At 39.7% G+C, this 19,698-nt stretch overlaps 1 protein-coding gene across 1 annotated transcript in view; it reads right to left on the bottom strand.

Moving 5' to 3' along the window:
• The window catches only part of LOC128692292 (angiotensin-converting enzyme), a 158,635-nt gene that overhangs the window by 135,163 nt on the left and 3,774 nt on the right, over window positions 1-19,698 (bottom strand). The window contains exon 3 of the mRNA XM_070096268.1: window positions 17,458-17,627. Coding sequence (XP_069952369.1) covers window positions 17,458-17,627 — 170 coding nt within the window. The remainder of the gene's footprint in view (window positions 1-17,457; window positions 17,628-19,698) is intronic.

The raw sequence follows: 19,698 nt of genomic DNA, 5'->3' as shown, positions 1-19,698 counted from the left end.
TTTTTAACTGACAAATCCATTTGTTCTCTAGGCTTTCTTAACTTGTTAATCTCACTCCAAAACTTTTTCTTATTTTCAACAAAATTTGTTGATAACATCTCACCCACTCTCTCATTTGCTCTCTTTTTACATTGCTTCACCACTCTCTTAACTTCTCGGGTGAAATATAAGCAACTATTGGCAGAAAGGTGGGCTGGTTCAGGTATGAGTAGTGGGGGGTTGAAGCGGGTTGGAATAGATTTAAAAATGCAGTATTAGAATGTGGGGCAGAAGTTTGTGGTTATAGGAGAGTGGGTGCAGGAGGAAAGAGGAGTGATTGGTGGAATGATGAAGTAAAAGGTGTGATAAAAGAAAAAAAAGGTAGCTTATGAGAGGTATTTTACAAAGCAGAAGTGTTATAAGAAGAGCAGAGTATATGGAGAGTAAAAGAAAGGTGAAGAGAGTGGTGAGAGAGTGCAAAAGATGAGCAGATGATAGAGTGGGAGAGGTACTGTCAAGGAATTTTAATGAAAATAAGAAAAAAATTTGAAGTGAGTAAACAAGTTAAGAAAGCCTAGGGAACAAATGGATTTATCAGTTAAAAACAGAGAAGGGGAGTTAGTAGATGGGGAGATGGAGTTATTGGGAAGATGGCGTGAATATTTTGAGGAACTTTTAAATGTCGACGAAGAAAGGGAGGCGGTAATTTCATGTACTGGCCAGGGAGGTATATCATATTTTAGGAGTGAAGAAGAGCAGGATGTAAGTGTGGGGAGGTGCATGAGGCATTACGTAGAATGAAAGGGGGTAAAGCAGCTGGAACTGTCGGGATCATGACAGAAATGGGGGACATAGTGTTGGAGTGGTTGGTATTTTTGTTTAATAAATGTATGAAAGAGGGGAAGGTACCCAGGGATTGGAGGAGAGCATGTATAGTCCCTTTATATAAAGGGAAGGGGGACAAAAGAGATTGTAAAAACTATAGAGGAATAAGTTTACTGAGTATACCAGGAAAAGTGTACGGTAGGGTTATTATTGAAAGAATTAGAGGTAAGACAGAATGTAGAATTGCGGATGAGCAAGGAGGATTTAGAGTGGGTAGGGGATGTGTAGATCAAGTGTTTACATTGAAGCATATATGTGAGCAGTATTTAGATAAAGGTAGGGAAGTTTTTATTGCATTTATGGATTTAGAAAAGGCATATGATAGAGGAGATAGAGGAGCAATGTGGCAGATGTTGCAAGTGTATGGAATAGGTGGTAAGTTACTAAATGCTGTAAAGAGTTTTTATGATGATAGTGAGGCTCAGGTTAGGGTGTGTAGAAGAGAGGGAGACTACTTCCCAGTAAAAGTAGGTCTTAGACAGGGATGTGTAATGTCACCATGGTTGTTTAATATACGCATTTATAGATAGGGTTGTAAAAGAAGTAAATGCTAGGGTGTTCGGGAGAGGAGTGGGATTAAATTATAGGGAATTAAATACAAAATGGGAAGTGACACAGTTACATTTTGCTGATGATACTGTGCTTATGGGAGACTTCAAAGAAAAATTGCAAAGGTTAATGGACGAATTTGGGAATGTGTGTAAAGGTAGAAAGTTGAAAGTGAGCATAGAAAAGAGTAAGGTGATGAGAGTATCAAATGATTTAGATAAAGAAAAATTGGATATCAAATTGGGGAGGAGGAGTATGGAAGAAGTGAATGTTTTCAGATATTTGGGAGTTGACGTGTCAGCGGATGGATTTATGAAGGATGAGGTTAATCATAGAATTGATGAAGGAAAAAAGGTGAGTGGTGCATTGAGGTATATGTGGAGGCAATAAATGTTATCTATGGAGGCAAAGAAGGGAATGTATGAAAGTATAGTAGTACCAACAATCTTAACTCGACTCAAGAAATCGTAATGACATGATTGCAAACAAACCATACCCCCGGCCGGGATTGAACCCGCGGTCATAGCCTCAAAACTCCAGCCCGTCGCGTTAGCCACTAGACCAGCTAGCCACAATAAGATTCATCCAACTAGGTATATTTCTACACCATAGGAAGGTTAGCACAGGCACCACTGTGACCACAAATGCAAGTTTTTACAGACGAATCTCCAGCTAGCGTGGCCGTGATGAACTCTAGCTCGAGTCCCTTCACTGCCGTCAACATGACTCAAGAAATCATAATGACACAATTGCAAACAAACCATACCCCCAGCCGGGATTGAACCCACGGTCATAGAGTTCGTCACGGCCACGCTAGCTGGAGATTCGTCTGTAAAAACTTGCATTTGTGGTCACAGTGGTGCCTGTGCTAACCTTCCTATGGTGTAGAAATATACCTAGTTGGATGAATCTTATTGTGGCTAGCTGGTCTAGTGGCTAACGAGACGGGCTGGAGTTTAGAGACTATGACCACGGGTTCAATCCCGGCCGGGGGTATGGTTTGTTTGCAATCGTGTCATTACGATTTCTTGAGTTATGTTGACGGCAGTGAAGAGACTCAAGCTAGAGTTTGTCACGGCCACGCTAGCTGGAGATTCGTCTGTAAAAACTTGCATTTGTGGTCACAGTGGTGCCTGCGCTAACCTTCCTATGGTGTAGAAATATACCTAGTTGGATAAATCTTATTGTGGCTAGCTGGTCTAGTGGCTAACGCGACGGGCTGGAGTTTTGAGACTCTATGACCGCGGGTTCAATCCCGGCCGGGGGTATGGTTTACTAACAATCTTATATGGGTGTGAAGCTTGGGTTGTAAATGTTGCAGCAAGGAGGTGGTTGGAGGCAGAGGAGATGTCCTGTCTAAGAGCAATGTGTGGTGTAAATATTATGCAGAAAATTCGGTGTGGAAATTAGGAGAAGCTGTGGAGTTAATAAAAGTATTAGTCAGAGGGCTGAAGAGGGTTTGTTGAGGTGGTTTGGTCATTTAGAGAGAATGGATCAAAGTAAAATGACATGGAGAGCGTATAAATCTGTAGGGGAAGGAAGGCGGGGTAGGGGTCGTCCTCGAAAACGTTGGAGGGAGGGGGTAAAGGAGGTGTTGTGGGCGAGGGGTTTGGACTTCCAGTAAGCGTGCGTGAGCGTGTTAGATAGGAGTGAATGGAGACAAATGTTATTTGGGACCTGACGATCTGTTGGAGTGTGAGCAGGGTAATATTCAAAGTTTATTCTCTATAAGGATTACAATGCTGAGTTTACAGAAATTTGGTTATTGTGTGTTTTACATGCAGTAAAATAATGATTACAGAGTGTACCACTAGAACGCTTAGCATGGCTAGGCATTTCGGGCAGACTTAGTTTTATTCTTAATTGTAAAATATTACAGATTATGAGGTAAGTTGGTATTATGGCTAAGTGACTAAATACTAGTTTGTGAGTTTAGCAATGTGAATGCTTTTGTTTTGGCACAGTACATAGTTTCAGTATTGGAGTATCACAGGATTAATTATTTTAAGATTGAGATTAATATTTCTGTTTATGGTCAAATGGGTGAGTGAGTGTAAGTGTGAACCACCAGGTGGTATTCGTGTAGTTAGTTGACGGGGTGTATCAGGGAGATAAGATATTTTCTAATGGTAGTTTTGAAGGTGATGAATGTGTCTGCAGTTCTAGAGTTCTCAGGTAGGGTATTCCAGATTTTAGGGCCTTTGACATACATTGAATTTTTGTAAAGGTTTAGTCGGACACGGGGAATGTCGTAGAGATGTTTGTGTCTGGTGTTATGCCTGTGGGTTCTGTCACAACTATCAAGAAAGCGTTTTAGGTCAAGGTTGATATTAGAGTTTAAGGCCCTGTAGATGTAGATTGCACAGTAGTAAGTGTGGATGTACTGAACAGGGAGTAAGTTTAGGTCTATGAAGAGTGGGGGGGGGGTGTTGCCAGGGATGGGATTTAGTGATTATTCTTACTGCAGCTTTTTGTTGGGTTATTATTGGCTTTAGGTGTGTTGCTGCAGTTGATCCCCAAGCACAAATAGCATAGGTGAGGTATGGATAAATAAGTGAGTGGTGTAGTGTGAGAAGGGCATTTTGCAGCACGTAGTATCGTATCTTGGAGAGGATCCCAACCGTTTTGGATACTTTTTTGGTTATATGCTGGATATGGGTGCTGAAATTCAGGTTGTTGTCAAGGTATAAGCCTAGGAATTTGCCCCCATTATTTCTGGTAATTAGAGTGTTGTCAATCTTAATGTTAATTTGTGCATCTCCTACTCTGCTACCAAACATAATATAGTAGGTTTTGTCAGTGTTAAGCGTAAGTTTATTGGCTGTCATCCAAGTCGATATTTTGATCAGCTACTCATTCACAATGGTGTTGAGGGTGGCAAGATTAGGGTGAGAGATGACATAAGTCGTGTCGTCAGCAAAGAGAATGGGTTTCAGGTGTTGGGATACGTTTGGAAGGTCATTGATGTATATGAGGAATTCAGGGAAACCGGTTATTTTATATAACCGGACTTGAGTCCTGGAAATGGGAAGTACAATGTCTGCACTCTAAAGGAGGGGTTTGGGATATTGGCAGTATGGAGAGATATATTGTGTATTTTTATATGTATATACTTCTAAACTGTTGTATTCTGGGCACCTCTGCAGAAACAGTGATTATGTGTGAGGTGAAAGTGCTGAATGATGATGAAAGTATTTTCTTTTTGGGGATTTTCTTTCTCTTTGGGTCACCCTGCCTCGGTGGGAGACGGCCGACTTGTTGAAAAAAAAAAAAATGTAGTCTGCTACTTCAGTTTTCATTCTGGAAGAAACTGAGATGTGAGTGGTTGCCACTTGTTTTGCAGTTTGTTAATAGTCGTTTAGCAGGTCAGATACATATCGGAAGTCTTGTCCAGTTCGCTGGTGAGTGATCTTGTGCCCCACCCCATCCACAGCTACCCACTAGTGCATTGTATGAATTTTAATCCTGGCTCCGTCTCTGTAGAGGCCTTCCTCCCTGTGAAGAAGTGTCTTGTGTGTTCCTGTGGACTGAACCAAGATGCCCTCCATCGAGCAACTTTACCAGCAGCTTAAGGAAGAATTGAGGGTAGCGAAGATGGAGATACGGCAATTGACCGAGGAAAACAAGAGGATTCGTAGTAGTCCTCCTGTTTCGAGTCCTCAGGTCAAGAAGGGATCGTGGTCAGTGGCTGGACAGCAGGAGACGAAGTTGACGATCAAGAAGACGAATGGAAAGCCAGAAACGATGAAGAAGAAAGAGACTGCTGTGGAAACTCTTGTGGAAACCTCAAACGCATTCTCAGTGCTGCCCGACGAATGTGAGTCGACTACTGGGATCGTCACAACGAACGACAACAAGGAAGGTAAGAATATTGTTGTTGTTGGGGACAGCCAGGTTAGATACATGGATAGGGCATTCTGCTTGAAGGACAGGAGTAGGAGACAGAGGGTTTGCTTTCCTGGGGCTGGGATGAAGGACATTGTTAGCCGGCTTAATAACATCATGAACGGTAATGGGATCAATCCCATTATTTGCCTCAGTGCTGGAGGCAATGACGTAGGCAAGCGTAGAAGTGAGGATTTAGTTAGAAAGTTCAGGACAGCTATAGACATAATTAGGAAGAAGGGCGGGCGACCTGTTATATGTGGCATTTTGCCAAGAAGAGGTGTTGGTAATGAATGGTTGTCCAGAGCAATTGGTATTAATTGTTGGCTGGATAAACACTGTAAGGATAATGCAGTACCATTTATTTATTATAAATTTGTGCACACATACAGAGGTACAAAAAAATACAGATAAGAGCAGTATGCCAAAGCCACTTATACTATGCATAGCATTACGGGCTGGCTTAAAATTAACTTAAGATTAATTAAGCAATGATGAAGTCAGTGATAAAACATTAATGTAAACAGATTACTATAAAGCACAAGTGAGTATTACAAAGACAGGTCATATGAAGGATTCTGTTAGGTAGTGTATTTAAAAAATAATAAAGTTAGATTGGGTTTTAGGTTTAACATTTATGTGATATAATTGTGAGAAACATTTAAGATATACAATTTATAAGGTTCAGTTATTCAGTATTTATTTGGTTTTGGGTGAGTAAGTGATCTTTGAGTAGAGACTTGAATTTATAAACAGGAAGTGTTTCTTTTATATTTACAGGTAATGAATTCCAGATTTTAGGGCCTTTTATGTGCATTGAGTTTTTGCATAGTGTGAGATGAACACGAGGAACATCAAAGAGTGATCTGTGCCTTGTGTTATGGTCATGTGTTCTGTTGAGGTTGGCAAGGAGATGTTTGAGAGGAGGGTTAATATCAGAGTTAAGTGTTCTATGTATGTAATAGGTGCAGTAATAAGTATGGATGTTTTGTATGGTGAGTAGGTTTAGTGTATTGAATATTGGTGGAGTGTGCTGCCTGTAGTGAGAATTTGTTATCATTCTAACTGCAGCCTTTTGTTGGGTAATTAGTGGTCTGAGATGGTTAACTGTTGTTGAGCCCCATGCACAAATTCCATAGGTGAGATAGGGGTAAATAAGAGAGTGATATAGGGCCAGGAGGGCTGACTGTGGAACATAGTACCGTATCTTCGATAGTATGCCTACAGTCTTGGAAATTTTCTTAGAAATTTGTTGTATATGTGTATGAAATTTGAGTCTATTATCAAGGTGGATTCCTAAGAATTTTCCCTCTGTTAGCTTTGTGATAGGTGATCCGTTTATCATTATGTTAAGAGGGACATCTGTAGCTCTGTTACCAAACTGAATGAAGTAGGTTTTGTCAATGTTTAGTGTAAGTTTGTTAGTCCTCATCCAGGTAGATATTTTCTGTAATTCGGTATTTACAGTATTGGCTAGTGTGACTGGGCTCGGGTGAGAGAAGACGTATGTAGTGTCATCTGCAAATAGTGTGGGTTTGAGTAATGGCGAAGCATTTGGAAGGTCATTTATGTATAGGAGAAAGAGAAGAGGGCCAAGGACACTTCCCTGTGGGACACCAACTGTAATTGGTTGCGCAGAAGAGTTTGCCCCATTTGCGTACACATATTGGCTTCTGTTGCTGAGGTATGACTTGAGGTAATTGAGGGAGTGCCCTCTTATACCATAGTGTGACAATTTTACGTGGAGCAAGTCATGGTCAACTGTATCAAAAGCTTTACGTAAGTCAATGAAGATCCCCAGTGGGACTTCTTTTTTCTCTATTGCAGTGTATATATGTTCTAGCATGTGTATAATAGCATCATTAGTATTTTTATTAGGCCTGAATCCAAATTGGCAGGGGTTGAGTATGTTCTGGGAGATAAGGTAGGAGTAGATTCGTTTATGAATTAGTTTTTCAAAGATTTTTGAGAGAGGGTGTAAGTTGGATATTGGCCTATAGTTATTCAACTCTGTTTGGTCTCCTCCTTTGTGGATCGGGGTGACCCTTGCTATTTTGAGTACTGTAGGGAAGGTGGAGGATTCAATGGATTTGTTAAAGAGTGTTGCAATGATTGGAGATAGCACTTGTGACACTTTTTTATATATAAAGGGTGGTAAGGTACTTAAATCTCCTGCCTTGTTTTTTAGTGCATTGATAATAAGGGAGACTTCGTATGGGTTAGTCGGAGCTAGGAACAGTGTGTTCGGGTAGTTGCCGGTGAGGTAGTTATTTGGTGGGGTATCTGAGCTTGGGATTTTATGGGCAAGGTTTTGTCCTATAGTGGAGAAGAAATCATTGAGTCTGTTTGCTGTTTCTGTTGGTGGGAGTTGGGGTTCATCTGATTTTGCTAATTTTATTTCGCTATTTCGTGATATCTTTTTTGTTCCCAGAATTTCAGATAGTGTTTTCCAGGTCTTTTTTATATCACCTCGTAAGTTGGATAATCTGTTCTCATAATACAATTTTTTTGCCCTTCTTATCAGGCTGGTTAGGATTGACGAGTAACGTTTTGTTTGGTCTCTGGTTATGTGACCCATTCTGTACTGTTTTTCATATTGGTGTTTTGTATTTATGGATTTGAGAATGCTGGGTGTTAGCCAGGGACTGTTCAGTCTCTTTGCTGTCATCTGTTTAGTTTTTTTAGGGCAGTGCTTGTTATAGAGGTATTGGGTCTTTTTTAGAAAATTATTAATACATTCGTCAATATCTGTATAGATTTCTAGCTCAGTGTGCCAATCAATGTTTGCTAATGCTGTTGCGAAGTTATTTATGGCTGCCTCATTGTGAAGTCTGAAGGTGACTTTAGTAGTGTCTTGGGGTAGTTTACCAAGAGTTGTTATGAGGAAAGTAGGGTAGTGGTCTGTGGTATTATCTGTAATTATGCCTGATTTTAAAGGGGATATGGTGTTGGTCCAGATGTGGTCAAGTAGGGAAACACTAGTCTCTGTAACTCTTGTAGGTTTTGTTACTGTTGGTAGTAACATACAGTTACTCATTGTGTTTGTGAATTCAGTAACGTGTGGGTCCTGGTCTTGCAGGAGATTTATATTGAAGTCACCTGAGAGTAGTAAGTGATCTTTGTTCATGCGTGCATCAGTTATCATACTTCCTAGATTTTGACTAAATTGGCTAATGTTTGACTGTGGAACTCTGTAGATGTTTATCAATGTGAGAGGTTTTTGTAGGTATTTGGATTTGAATTTAGCTATTATATATTCCCCATGTTCATCCCTTGTGCAAGTATTAGTGATACATTCTAGTTGGTCTGAGTAGTATATGGCTGTGCCACCCCCTTGTTGGTCTGGCCTACAGTTGTGTATGGCTGTGTAACCAGGAATGGCATAGACATCTGTACTATCAGGCTTTAGCCAGGTTTCAGTTAGTGTAATGATGGACATATTGGCATGTAAGGAATTTAGTAATGCTATGAGGTCATCGTAATGCTTGCTTAATGATCTGATATTGTAGTTAAAGATAGTTATGTTGTTGTTGGCACTGAGAAGTGCCTTTGATTGTTCTGCAGTGTAGTAATTACAGTAACTGTTTGATTCATTTAAGTCATTAAATAAGAGGTTGGTATCAGGATCAATGCTTGTAATCATAAGATTTGTAGTGAATCTATAGTTAGAATTAAGTATAAAACAAAGTAAATAGTCTTAAGCTAAAAAATAGCACCTGAATTATTTAACAAATGTAAAATAATGAGCTAAGGGACTAATACAAATAAAGTGATGATCATATAATAGTGCTTGGGAATATGATAGTAGGTAGTACTATAAAGGTAATTTTTTAAAGTTATAATTATAGTTTAAAATTATAATAAAAAGGGACTAATATAGGTTGTGAATAAATGAGCTTTGGAATATAATGGCAAGATTGTGAGCTTATTCTACTTTAGCACCTGAGAATAGCACCTTGATTATTTTAACAGTTGTGGATATATAAACTAGGATAGTTATATAAAGCTAAAATAAAGGAGAAAATATAAAAGGGACTAAAATTAAGTAATGGTAAGCAAAGTTAAATGGACAGATGGTAGGAATTATAATATAAACTTATAATATAAAAATACAATTTGAAATGGTACTTGCAATTGCAATTGCAATTCATTGACAACTGGGACAACTTCTATGGCCGAAATGACATGTATGCCAGGGATGGGGTACACTTATCCAGGGCAGGTGTGGGTTTTCTTGCTAACTCAGTTGAGGGGGTTGTTAGGATTTTAAACTAGGATCAGTTAGAGGTATGGGTTTAGAAATGATAAATAATGAGTATGGATATATTGATTTATGCTCTGATATTAAGAATCTTAATAGTAACTGTCATGGAGTAACTCTAAGTAATGATAATTTCAGAAATTGTGTAAAAACAATGATGAATAGGAAAAATGTGCAGAAGAAAAAACAGATGATGGTATTTTATGCTAACAGTCGAAGTGCAAGAAATAAAATTAATGAACTACGTTTGGTAGCATGTGCTGGGAACTTTGATATCATTGCATTAACTGAAACGTGGTATGATTTAAAGAGTCGGGATATGATTGCTGAGTGTAATATTCAGGGATTTAAGTTGTTCAATGTGGATAGATGTAATGGGAAGGGGGAAGGAGTTTCATTATATGTTCGAGAAAATATTAATTGGTGCATAAAAACAGGTATAAAAATAGATGGAGCAGTAACAGAATCTGTTTGGGTAGAGTTTGTAGAGGGTCAAGAAAAACTAATTCTAGGTGTAATATACCGACCTCCAGGCTTGGATCACGATAGAGGGAGACTTCTTTGGGACGAAATTGTTAGGGCTTCTAGACACAATAACATAGTCACAGTAGGGGACTTTAACTTTAGCCAAATTGACTGGAATTCTTTGACAGGTAATCTAGAGTCCAGTGACTTTATGGAAACAGTTCAGGACTGTTTTCTGAAGCAGAGCGTAACAGAGCCTACCAGGGGTAATAATTTGCTAGACCTAGTCTTGTCAAATAAGGAAACACTCGTGAATAATCTGGAGATCACTGAAGAGCTTGGCGCAAGTGATCACAAATCCATCACTTTTAGCATTAACAGGGAATGCAAGAATAATGATAATACAGTAAAAATCCCTGATTTCCATTCTGCCGACTATAATGGACATAGGGAACATCTGTCTAATCTTGATTGGGGTTATCTAGCTAATGATTTTATTGGTGATGATCATACTTATGATTATGAAGGGATCTGCTTTTATGATTTTTTTTCTTAATAATGTACACCGTGCCCAGAGTATATACATTCCCCAGAGAGATATTAGGTCTAATAATAACGATCCCAAATGGGTTAACAGTAGGTTAAAGCATCTATTAGGGAAAAAAAGGGAATTTATAGGCGCATCAGAAGAGGAGAGGTTAACCTTACTGACCAATATGATCAGCTTAAAAGAGAAGTAAAAAAGGGGATTAGAAAGGCTAAACGTGACTATGAAATTAGAGTTGCTAGTGAATCAAAGACTAATCCAAAGGGGTTCTTTCAAGTGTATAGGACGAAGGTGAAGGAAAAAGTAGAACCTCTGAAAATCGGGAATGGACAGCTGACGGATAACGAACTGGAAATGTGTTCCTTATTTAATGACTATTTTTTGTCAGTTTTTAAACATGAAGATGTAAATGAGATTCCAGTAATTAACAATTATTTAGTTCCTGATGAATTTAAATTAATTAATATTACTGTCACGAGGGACATAGTTATTAAACAGATAGACAAACTGAAACAAAATAAGTCCACGGGACCCGATGAGTTGTTTTCCAGGGTGCTTAAGGAATGCAAGATGGAGCTTAGTCAGCTATTAACGAGTGTGTTTAATGCGTCCATCCTTACCGGTGTTGTGCCAGAGTTGTGGAAGATAGCTAATGTGGTTCCTATATTCAAATCAGGGGATAAGTCCGTTCCTTCAAATTACCGTCCAATAAGCCTGACATCTATAGTGGGCAAGTTACTAGAATCAATTATAGCTGACATTATTAGAAGTCACCTTGAAGAGCATAACTTGATAAATGAATCTCAGCATGGATTCATGAGAGGTCGTTCCTGCCTGACAAACTTGCTGACGTTCTTCAATAGAACATTTGAGGCAGTAGACAGTGATAAGGAATATGATATTGTTTATTTGGATTTTAGTAAAGCCTTCGATAGAGTACCTCACAGGAGACTCTTGAAAAAAGTGGCAGCTCATGGTATAGGAGGTAAAGTTCTAGCATGGATAGAGGCATGGCTTAAGAATAGAAAGCAGAGAGTTACCATTAATGGAGTGAAATCTGAATGGGGACTAGTCACTAGTGGCATTCCACAAGGATCAGTTTTAGGCCCTCTCTTGTTCATAATTTACATTAATGATCTTGATGAAGGGATTACGAGTGACATGAGTAAGTTTGCTGATGATACAAAGATAGGCCGTATAATTCACTCTGAGGAGGATAGCAATGAACTCCAGGAGGATTTGGACAAATTAATGTCCTGGTCTGAAAAATGGCAGATGAAGTTCAATGTCGATAAGTGTAAGGTACTAGCCCTTGGTAATGAAAATAACCCTCGAAGCTATAATCTAGGTGAAGTAGAGCTTGATGATACAGAATGTGAAAAGGACTTGGGAGTCATGGTGAGCAGAAATCTAAAGCCAAGACAGCAGTGCCTTAGTGTGTGCAACAAGGCCAACAGATTACTTGGATTTATCTCAAGAAGTATAATTAACAGAAGTCCAAAAGTTATTTTACAGCTCTATACATCACTAGTGAGGCCTCATTTAGATTATGCTGCTCAGTTTTGGTCCCCTTACTACAGGATGGATATAGACTCATTAGAGAACATGCAGAGAAGAATGACTAAAATGATTTACTGTGTAAGGAACCTCCCGTATGAAGATAGACTCAAAGCCTTAAATCTCCACTCTCTGGAGAGGCGTAGAATGAGGGGAGATATCATTGAAGTGTATAAGTGGATGACGGGCATAAACAAGGGAGATATTAATAAAGTACTGAGGGTGTTGAACCAGGTAAGAACCAGAAATAATGGATTTAAGTTGGATAAATTTAGATTTAGAAAGAACATAGGTAAGTACTGGTTTTCTAACAGAGTTGTGGATGCGTGGAACAGTTTTCCCAGTGGGGTGATAGAGGCTAGGACCTTGGGTAGCTTTAAGAAGAGACTGGACAAATATATGAGTGGGAGGGGCTGGGTTTGATTGGTGTCATTGGGTATGGGAGTTATTTCTTGGGTAGCTTTAGGTAGAGGTCATTTTAATAAGGACCTGCCTCGCATGGGCCAGTAGGCCTTCTGCAGTGTTCCTACATTCTTATGTTCTTACATTGTAAAATGCTCCAAACTTCAGAACACTCATGACCTAACCTGATTCCTCCTTTTTTCTTCTTCTTCCTCTTCCCCTTTCCTTTTTCCTTTTTCTCCTTTGAGTTGTCTTTCTTCTGCCGTGTATTTGCTCCTTCTTTATTTATTTATTTATTTGTTTCCCCCCCCTAGGTGTTCTTGCTCTTACCCTCTGTGGGCACCTAGCTCCCTTGCAGTGCTCCTCTTTCTTAGTATTTGACTGGCCCCTCCTACTCTTACTATCTCCCCACTACTACTTCCTTCCCTCCACTACTACCACCACTACTACTACTACTACTACTACCACCTCCTGCCAATATTTACCCATCCTGCTCTCCTTTTTGTTAGTGTGACTTTATAAATGGTCCAAGTCAGACCGAAACGTCGTCGTAAGCTCCTCTCTTTTATGTGCGGGTTATTTGTGTATTGTTCCTGTCACAGTATTGTGCCTTTTTTTGTTATTTATTTATGACGATACCCAAGTGATAATAACTCCAGCCACACTGAAAGGAAAGCTTTGAAACTGTAGTAGTTTATGATCTTTTGCTGGAATGTTTTGACGATACCCTAATTACTCCACGAAAGTCTCCCAGCACAGGCCTACGAATTTCAACTAGAAAGAATCGGTATCGGGGATTATTGGCCATTTATATGGTATCGGTAATGTTAACTGTTAAAAAAGTCAGTATCAGCGGATCCTTTTTAAAATATTAATATTACATGTATGCTTTAAAATATCAACATTAACACTACTTCACGACTGTGAGTTTCTCATACTACACACACATACATACAGTGGCCCCTCAATAATCGTCCAGCCTGAAAGTCGTCCATTTCGGAAATACAGTGGACCCCCGGTTAACGATATTTTTTCACTCCGTAAGTATGTTCAGGTGCCAGTACTGACCGAATTTATTCCCATAAGGAATATTGTGAAGTAGATTAGTCCATTTCAGACCCCCAAACATACACGTACAAATGCACTTACATAAATACACTTACATAATTGGTCGCATTCGGAGGTAATCGTTATGCGGGGGTCCACTGTAGTCCCATTATTTCGTCAAAACATTGGCTCGCAAATGGTCCGAAACTCGCTAATCATCCTTCGTCCTGGACGCGTACTCATGCTCTGAGCTGCCTCGGCCTCCCTTCCCAGCCAGTGTGCCATTGTTTACCAGTGAGCGACGGTCCCCTCACGTGTTCATACGAAATATTTCATAATATTCCATTCATTTTAGTGCTTGCAAGTGCTATATAAGCTACCATGGCTCCAAAGAAAGCTCCTAGTGCCAAGCCTTTGGTAAAGAAGGTGAGAAATGAGATTGAATTTAAGAAGAAAAACATGGAACAATATGAAAGTGGCGTATATATGGGCGAACTGGCCAGGATGTATAACAAATCCCGTACAACCATATCTTCCATCATAGCCAAGAAAAAGGAAATCAAGGAAGCTGTTGTTGCAAAGGGGGTAAATATGCTGACAAAAAATGAGATCACCAGTACTCGAAGATGTTGTGAAGTTATTATTGGTGTGGATAAACGAGAAACAATTAGCAGGAGATAATCTTATGACGTAGCTTATTTGTGAAAAGGCTAGGCAGTTGCATGACGATTTGGTAAAGAAATTGCCTGCAACTAGTGGTGATGTGAGTGAATTTAAGGCTGGTTTGAGAGATTTAAGAAGCGTACTGGCATATACAGTGTGATAAGGCAGCTCAGAATCTTGCTGCAGAGGAGGAGGAAGAGAGATGGAAGAAGGTGCCTTCTTCAGAAATTAAGATTTTTGAAATGTGGGGTAAGATGGAAAGATTTATGGAGAAACATCACCCTGAGAAGGATGTTGCAAGCCATGTTGGCAACATGTACAGTGACAGAGTCTTGGCCTATTTTAGGGAAGTTTTAAAGAGACGCCAGAAACAGAGCTCTCTGGACAGTTTTTTTGCGAGACAGGACTCCAGTGACTCTCAAGCTGGTCCTGGTGGCATTAAGAAACAAAGAAGTAACCCCAGAAAAGCACTTGGTAGCTGAGGTGTTGATGGAAGGGGATTCCCCTTCCAAACAGTAATTCAATCTGTCTCCTCCTCCAGTCTTCCATACACTAAGAAGAATTGCCAATAAAGGTAAGTGTTATGCTGTTAATGTTTCATTCATCATGTATTACAGAATGGATATAAATGCTCTGGAAAACGTACAGAGGAGGATGACAAAGATGATCCCATGTATCAGAAATCTTCCCTATGAGGATACCTGGAGTTTACCTGAAGGACCTGAATCTGCACTCTCTCGAAAGGCGTAGAATTAGGGGGGATATGATCGAGGTGTATAAATGGAAAACAGGAATAAATAAAGGGAATGTAAATAGTGTGCTGAAAATTTCCAGCCAAGACAGGACTCGCAGCAATGGTTTCAAGTTGGAAAAATTCAGATTCAGGAAGGATATAGGAAAGCACTGATTTGGTAATAGAGTTGTGGATGAGTGGAACAAGCTCCCGAGTACAGTTATTAAGGCTAAAACGTTGTGTAGTTTTGAAAATAGGTTAGATAAATACATGAGTGGGTGTGGGTGGGTGTGAGTTGGACCTGACTAGCTTGTGCTGCTGGGTCTGGTACAGTGCTCCATTCTTGAGTGGGGATGACCAGACTGAGTGGGTCATTGGGATAATCCGGGGGATGGGTCATTGGTCTAATCCGGGGGGGACATGGACTTGCTCCGCATGGGTCAGTAGGCCTGTTGCAGTGTTCCTTCTTTCTTATGTTCTTATGTCCCATTGTACTGTTTATGTACCATATCTATATTTCATGTAAAAAAATTTTTTTTTGTTTTAATACTTCTGGGTGTCAGGAACGAATTAATTGGATTTACATTATTTCTTATGGGGAAAATTGATTCGAAAATCGTCTATTTCGATAATAGTCCCACTTCCAGGAACGGATTAAGGACGATAACTGAGGGACCACTGTATACATAAACAAATAAACTCACACACACATAGCTGAGTACAGACATACATACACACTATCGACAAGTGCCTTTGACTACCATTATCTAACAAAACAGGGAAAGTAATGAGTAATGTCATTAACATTTCTGAGAAATTAAGTTATTTAATAACCACCCTGAGTTATTTAATACAAATTATGAAATAAACATTTCCCTATATACTGAACATAGTCATTACAATGAAAAAAATATGAAAAGTATCAGTTTCGGTATCAGCTGAAAAATGAGTGTCGATATCTGCCAAAATTGTGGTAACTTCCCATTGCTAATTTCAACACCTTGTATAAGCCCCATTGAGCTTGATGGAATATGACAAGGAAAATACAGTTAGCTTTTGTATCAATGTTGATAGAATTACTGACAATATATTATGTGAAAGGACACAAGTGCAACTAATGTGACATTTTGTGACAACGTAGCTGAGATTATCTAAGTGTGCTACACAAGTACACAGTGACACTACTGGCATTAGTTGCACTTGTTTGGAAGTTGATGTTACTAAAATTAGCTTTACTGATTTAGGATTTTTGTTCCTTTATGAATTACAATGTAACGTCTCCTGACAGATCCTGCATCTTTGATCTTGCCCGCTGTTGTGTTGCCTATGGCTGCTGTGTGATGCTAACATCTGCTTTAATAAGAAGAATAATATAAGATCTTTATATACTACAAATACACATGTGCATGGTACACAGGCCATAGCTGACATCAATGACATACTACTATATAGAAAGCCACTTGCTATACCTTACCTTTGATATACCTTTGAAGAGTTTTGAGAGTTTCTCTACTCTCTGAGTCCGACCATGGGCCAGGCTCATCTGGTGCCCGCCTGGTCTGCCAGGCTGTTGCTGCTGGAGGCCTGCTGCCCCACATATCCTGGTTGATCTGGCACATGGTGAAGATACTTGTCCAGTTTCCTCTTGAAGGCTTCTACACTTGTTCCAGCCGAGCATTTCCCGCAAATTAGGTCAGTTTTGTCCCAGGATGCAACCCACACCAGTTGACTAACTCCCAGGTACCTATTTTACTGATGGGTGAACATAGACAACCGGTGTAAAGAAACATGCCCAATGTTTCTACCCTTGCTGGGAATCGAACCCAGACCCTCAGCGTGTGAAGCAAGAGCATTAACCATTAGGCCACTGGGCACACTTTGCGATCTGGTTTTATCTTTGGTTTCATCCAGCTATGGTTCGTATATTCTGATGTTAGATTATTTAAAGACTTGTTCTGTTATGTCAGATGTTACTCTACAGTGTGCCTATTAATTTATATATTCTTGTATTCTTGTACTGGAAAGATCTAAGTAATGTACCTGATGATACAGTTTTTTGCCCAGTATACAGTTATACCCAAATATACAATATACCCAAGTTTATACTATGAGAGTGGATTTATATTACAACAATGACAACATTCCATATTTTGAATATTCATAATCCATTAGACCTTTTTATTCAAATTTATCACAGGGAAAATTAGTATAAGCTTTGCATACTTCTTCCTAGAACCTCTTGTCATAGAGCTGTACTGAAGGCAAGTTCCACTACAAATGCTTGGAATAAGAAGTAGACTCTTATGGAACCCTTTTACAAACCAGATTCAGACTAATTGCCAGGAAAGAAATGCAGGTTAATTTCAAGGTTCTTCCTGGTATAAATTCATTGAAGCAATTATTTTACACAGCATTTTACCAACAAACTTTTTGAATAAAACAAAATACAAACTATAAACTTAGAGACTCTTGACATTACCGCACCTGAAATCTTTGCCATTGCAAAAGTCCCATGCATAGGCATGACACACCATCTCACGTCCTCCTGGTTTTTCTAATATAGAGTGTTCCCAGAACTCTTGTGGCATTGTGGTCAAGTTCAGCGAAGCAATGAACTCATCAGACAACTCAAACATTCTTCTGGGTGTGTAGCCCTTCAGAAAATAGAATAAAATAATTAAATTAATATATATGTTAATATTTACATTACATAAAAGAAAAAAATATATCTTTAAATGCATAAGAGAAAATTTTAGAAAAGACTTAATTTTAAATGATTTTTTTTTATTTTTTATTATCACACCGGCCGATTCCCACCAAGGCAGGGTGGCCCGAAAAAGAAAAACTTTCACCATCATTCACTCCATCACTGTCTTGCCAGAAGGGTGCTTTACACTACAGTTTTTAAACTGCAACATTAACACCCCTCCTTCAGAGTGCAGGCACTGTACTTCCCATCTCCAGGACTCAAGTCCGGCCTGCCGGTTTCCCTGAATCCCTTCATAAATGTTACTTTGCTCACACTCCAACAGCACGTCAAGTATTAAAAACCATTTGTCTCTATTCACTCCTATCAAACACGCTCACGCATGCCTGCTGGAAGTCCAAGCCCCTCGCACACAAAACCTCCTTTACCCCCTCCCTCCAACCCTTCCTAGGCCGACCCCTACCCCGCCTTCCTTCCACTACAGACTGATACACTCTTGAAGTCATTCTGTTTCGCTCCATTCTCTCTACATGTCCGAACCACCTCAACAACCCTTCCTCAGCCCTCTGGACAACAGTTTTGGTAATCCCGCACCTCCTCCTAACTTCCAAACTACGAATTCTCTGCATTATATTCACACCACACATTGCCCTCAGACATGACATCTCCACTGCCTCCAGCCTTCTCCTCGCTGCAACATTCATCACCCACGCTTCACACCCATATAAGAGCGTTGGTAAAACTATACTCTCATACATTCCCCTCTTTGCCTCCAAGGACAAAGTTCTTTGTCTCCACAGACTCCTAAGTGCACCACTCACTCTTTTTCCCTCATCAATTCTATGATTCACCTCATCTTTCATAGACCCATCCGCTGACACGTCCACTCCCAAATATCTGAATACGTTCACCTCCTCCATACTCTCTCCCTCCAATCTGATATTCAATCTTTCATCACCTAATCTTTTTGTTATCCTCATAACCTTACTCTTTCCTGTATTCACCTTTAATTTTCTTCTTTTGCACACCCTACCAAATTCATCCACCAATCTCTGCAACTTCTCTTCAGAATCTCCCAAGAGCACAGTGTCATCAGCAAAGAGCAGCTGTGACAACTCCCACTTTGTGTGTGATTCTTTATCTTTTAACTCCACGCCTCTTGCCAAGACCCTCGCATTTACTTCTCTTACAACCCCATCTATAAATATATTAAACAACCACGGTGACATCACACATCCTTGTCTAAGGCCTACTTTTACTGGGAAAAAATTTCCCTCTTTCCTACATACTCTAACTTGAGCCTCACTATCCTCGTAAAAACTCTTCACTGCTTTCAGTAACCTACCTCCTACACCATACACTTGCAACATCTGCCACATTGCCCCCCTATCCACCCTGTCATACGCCTTTTCCAAATCCATAAATGCCACAAAGACCTCTTTAGCCTTATCTAAATACTGTTCACTTATATGTTTCACTGTAAACACCTGGTCCACACACCCCCTACCTTTCCTAAAGCCTCCTTGTTCATCTGCTATCCTATTCTCCGTCTTACTCTTAATTCTTTCAATTATAACTCTACCATACACTTTACCAGGTACACTCAACAGACTTATCCCCCTATAATTTTTGCACTCTCTTTTATCCCCTTTGCCTTTATACAAAGGAACTATGCATGCTCTCTGCCAATCCCTAGGTACCTTACCCTCTTCCATACATTTATTAAATAATTGCACCAACCACTCCAAAACTATATCCCCACCTGCTTTTAACATTTCTATCTTTATCCCATCAATCCCGGCTGCCTTACCCCCTTTCATTTTACCTACTGCCTCACGAACTTCCCCCACACTCACAACTGGCTCTTCCTCACTCCTACAAGATGTTATTCCTCCTTGCCCTATACACGAAATCACAGCTTCCCTATCTTCATCAACATTTAACAATTCCTCAAAATATTCCTTCCATCTTCCCAATACCTCTAACTCTCCATTTAATAACTCTCCTCTCCTATTTTT

Source organism: Cherax quadricarinatus, chromosome 53 (assembly GCF_038502225.1).
Source record: "Cherax quadricarinatus isolate ZL_2023a chromosome 53, ASM3850222v1, whole genome shotgun sequence".
Classification (NCBI taxonomy): domain Eukaryota; kingdom Metazoa; phylum Arthropoda; class Malacostraca; order Decapoda; family Parastacidae; genus Cherax; species Cherax quadricarinatus.
The sequence above is the reverse complement of the archived record's forward strand: the minus strand, read 5'-3'. Positions and strand labels throughout refer to the sequence as shown.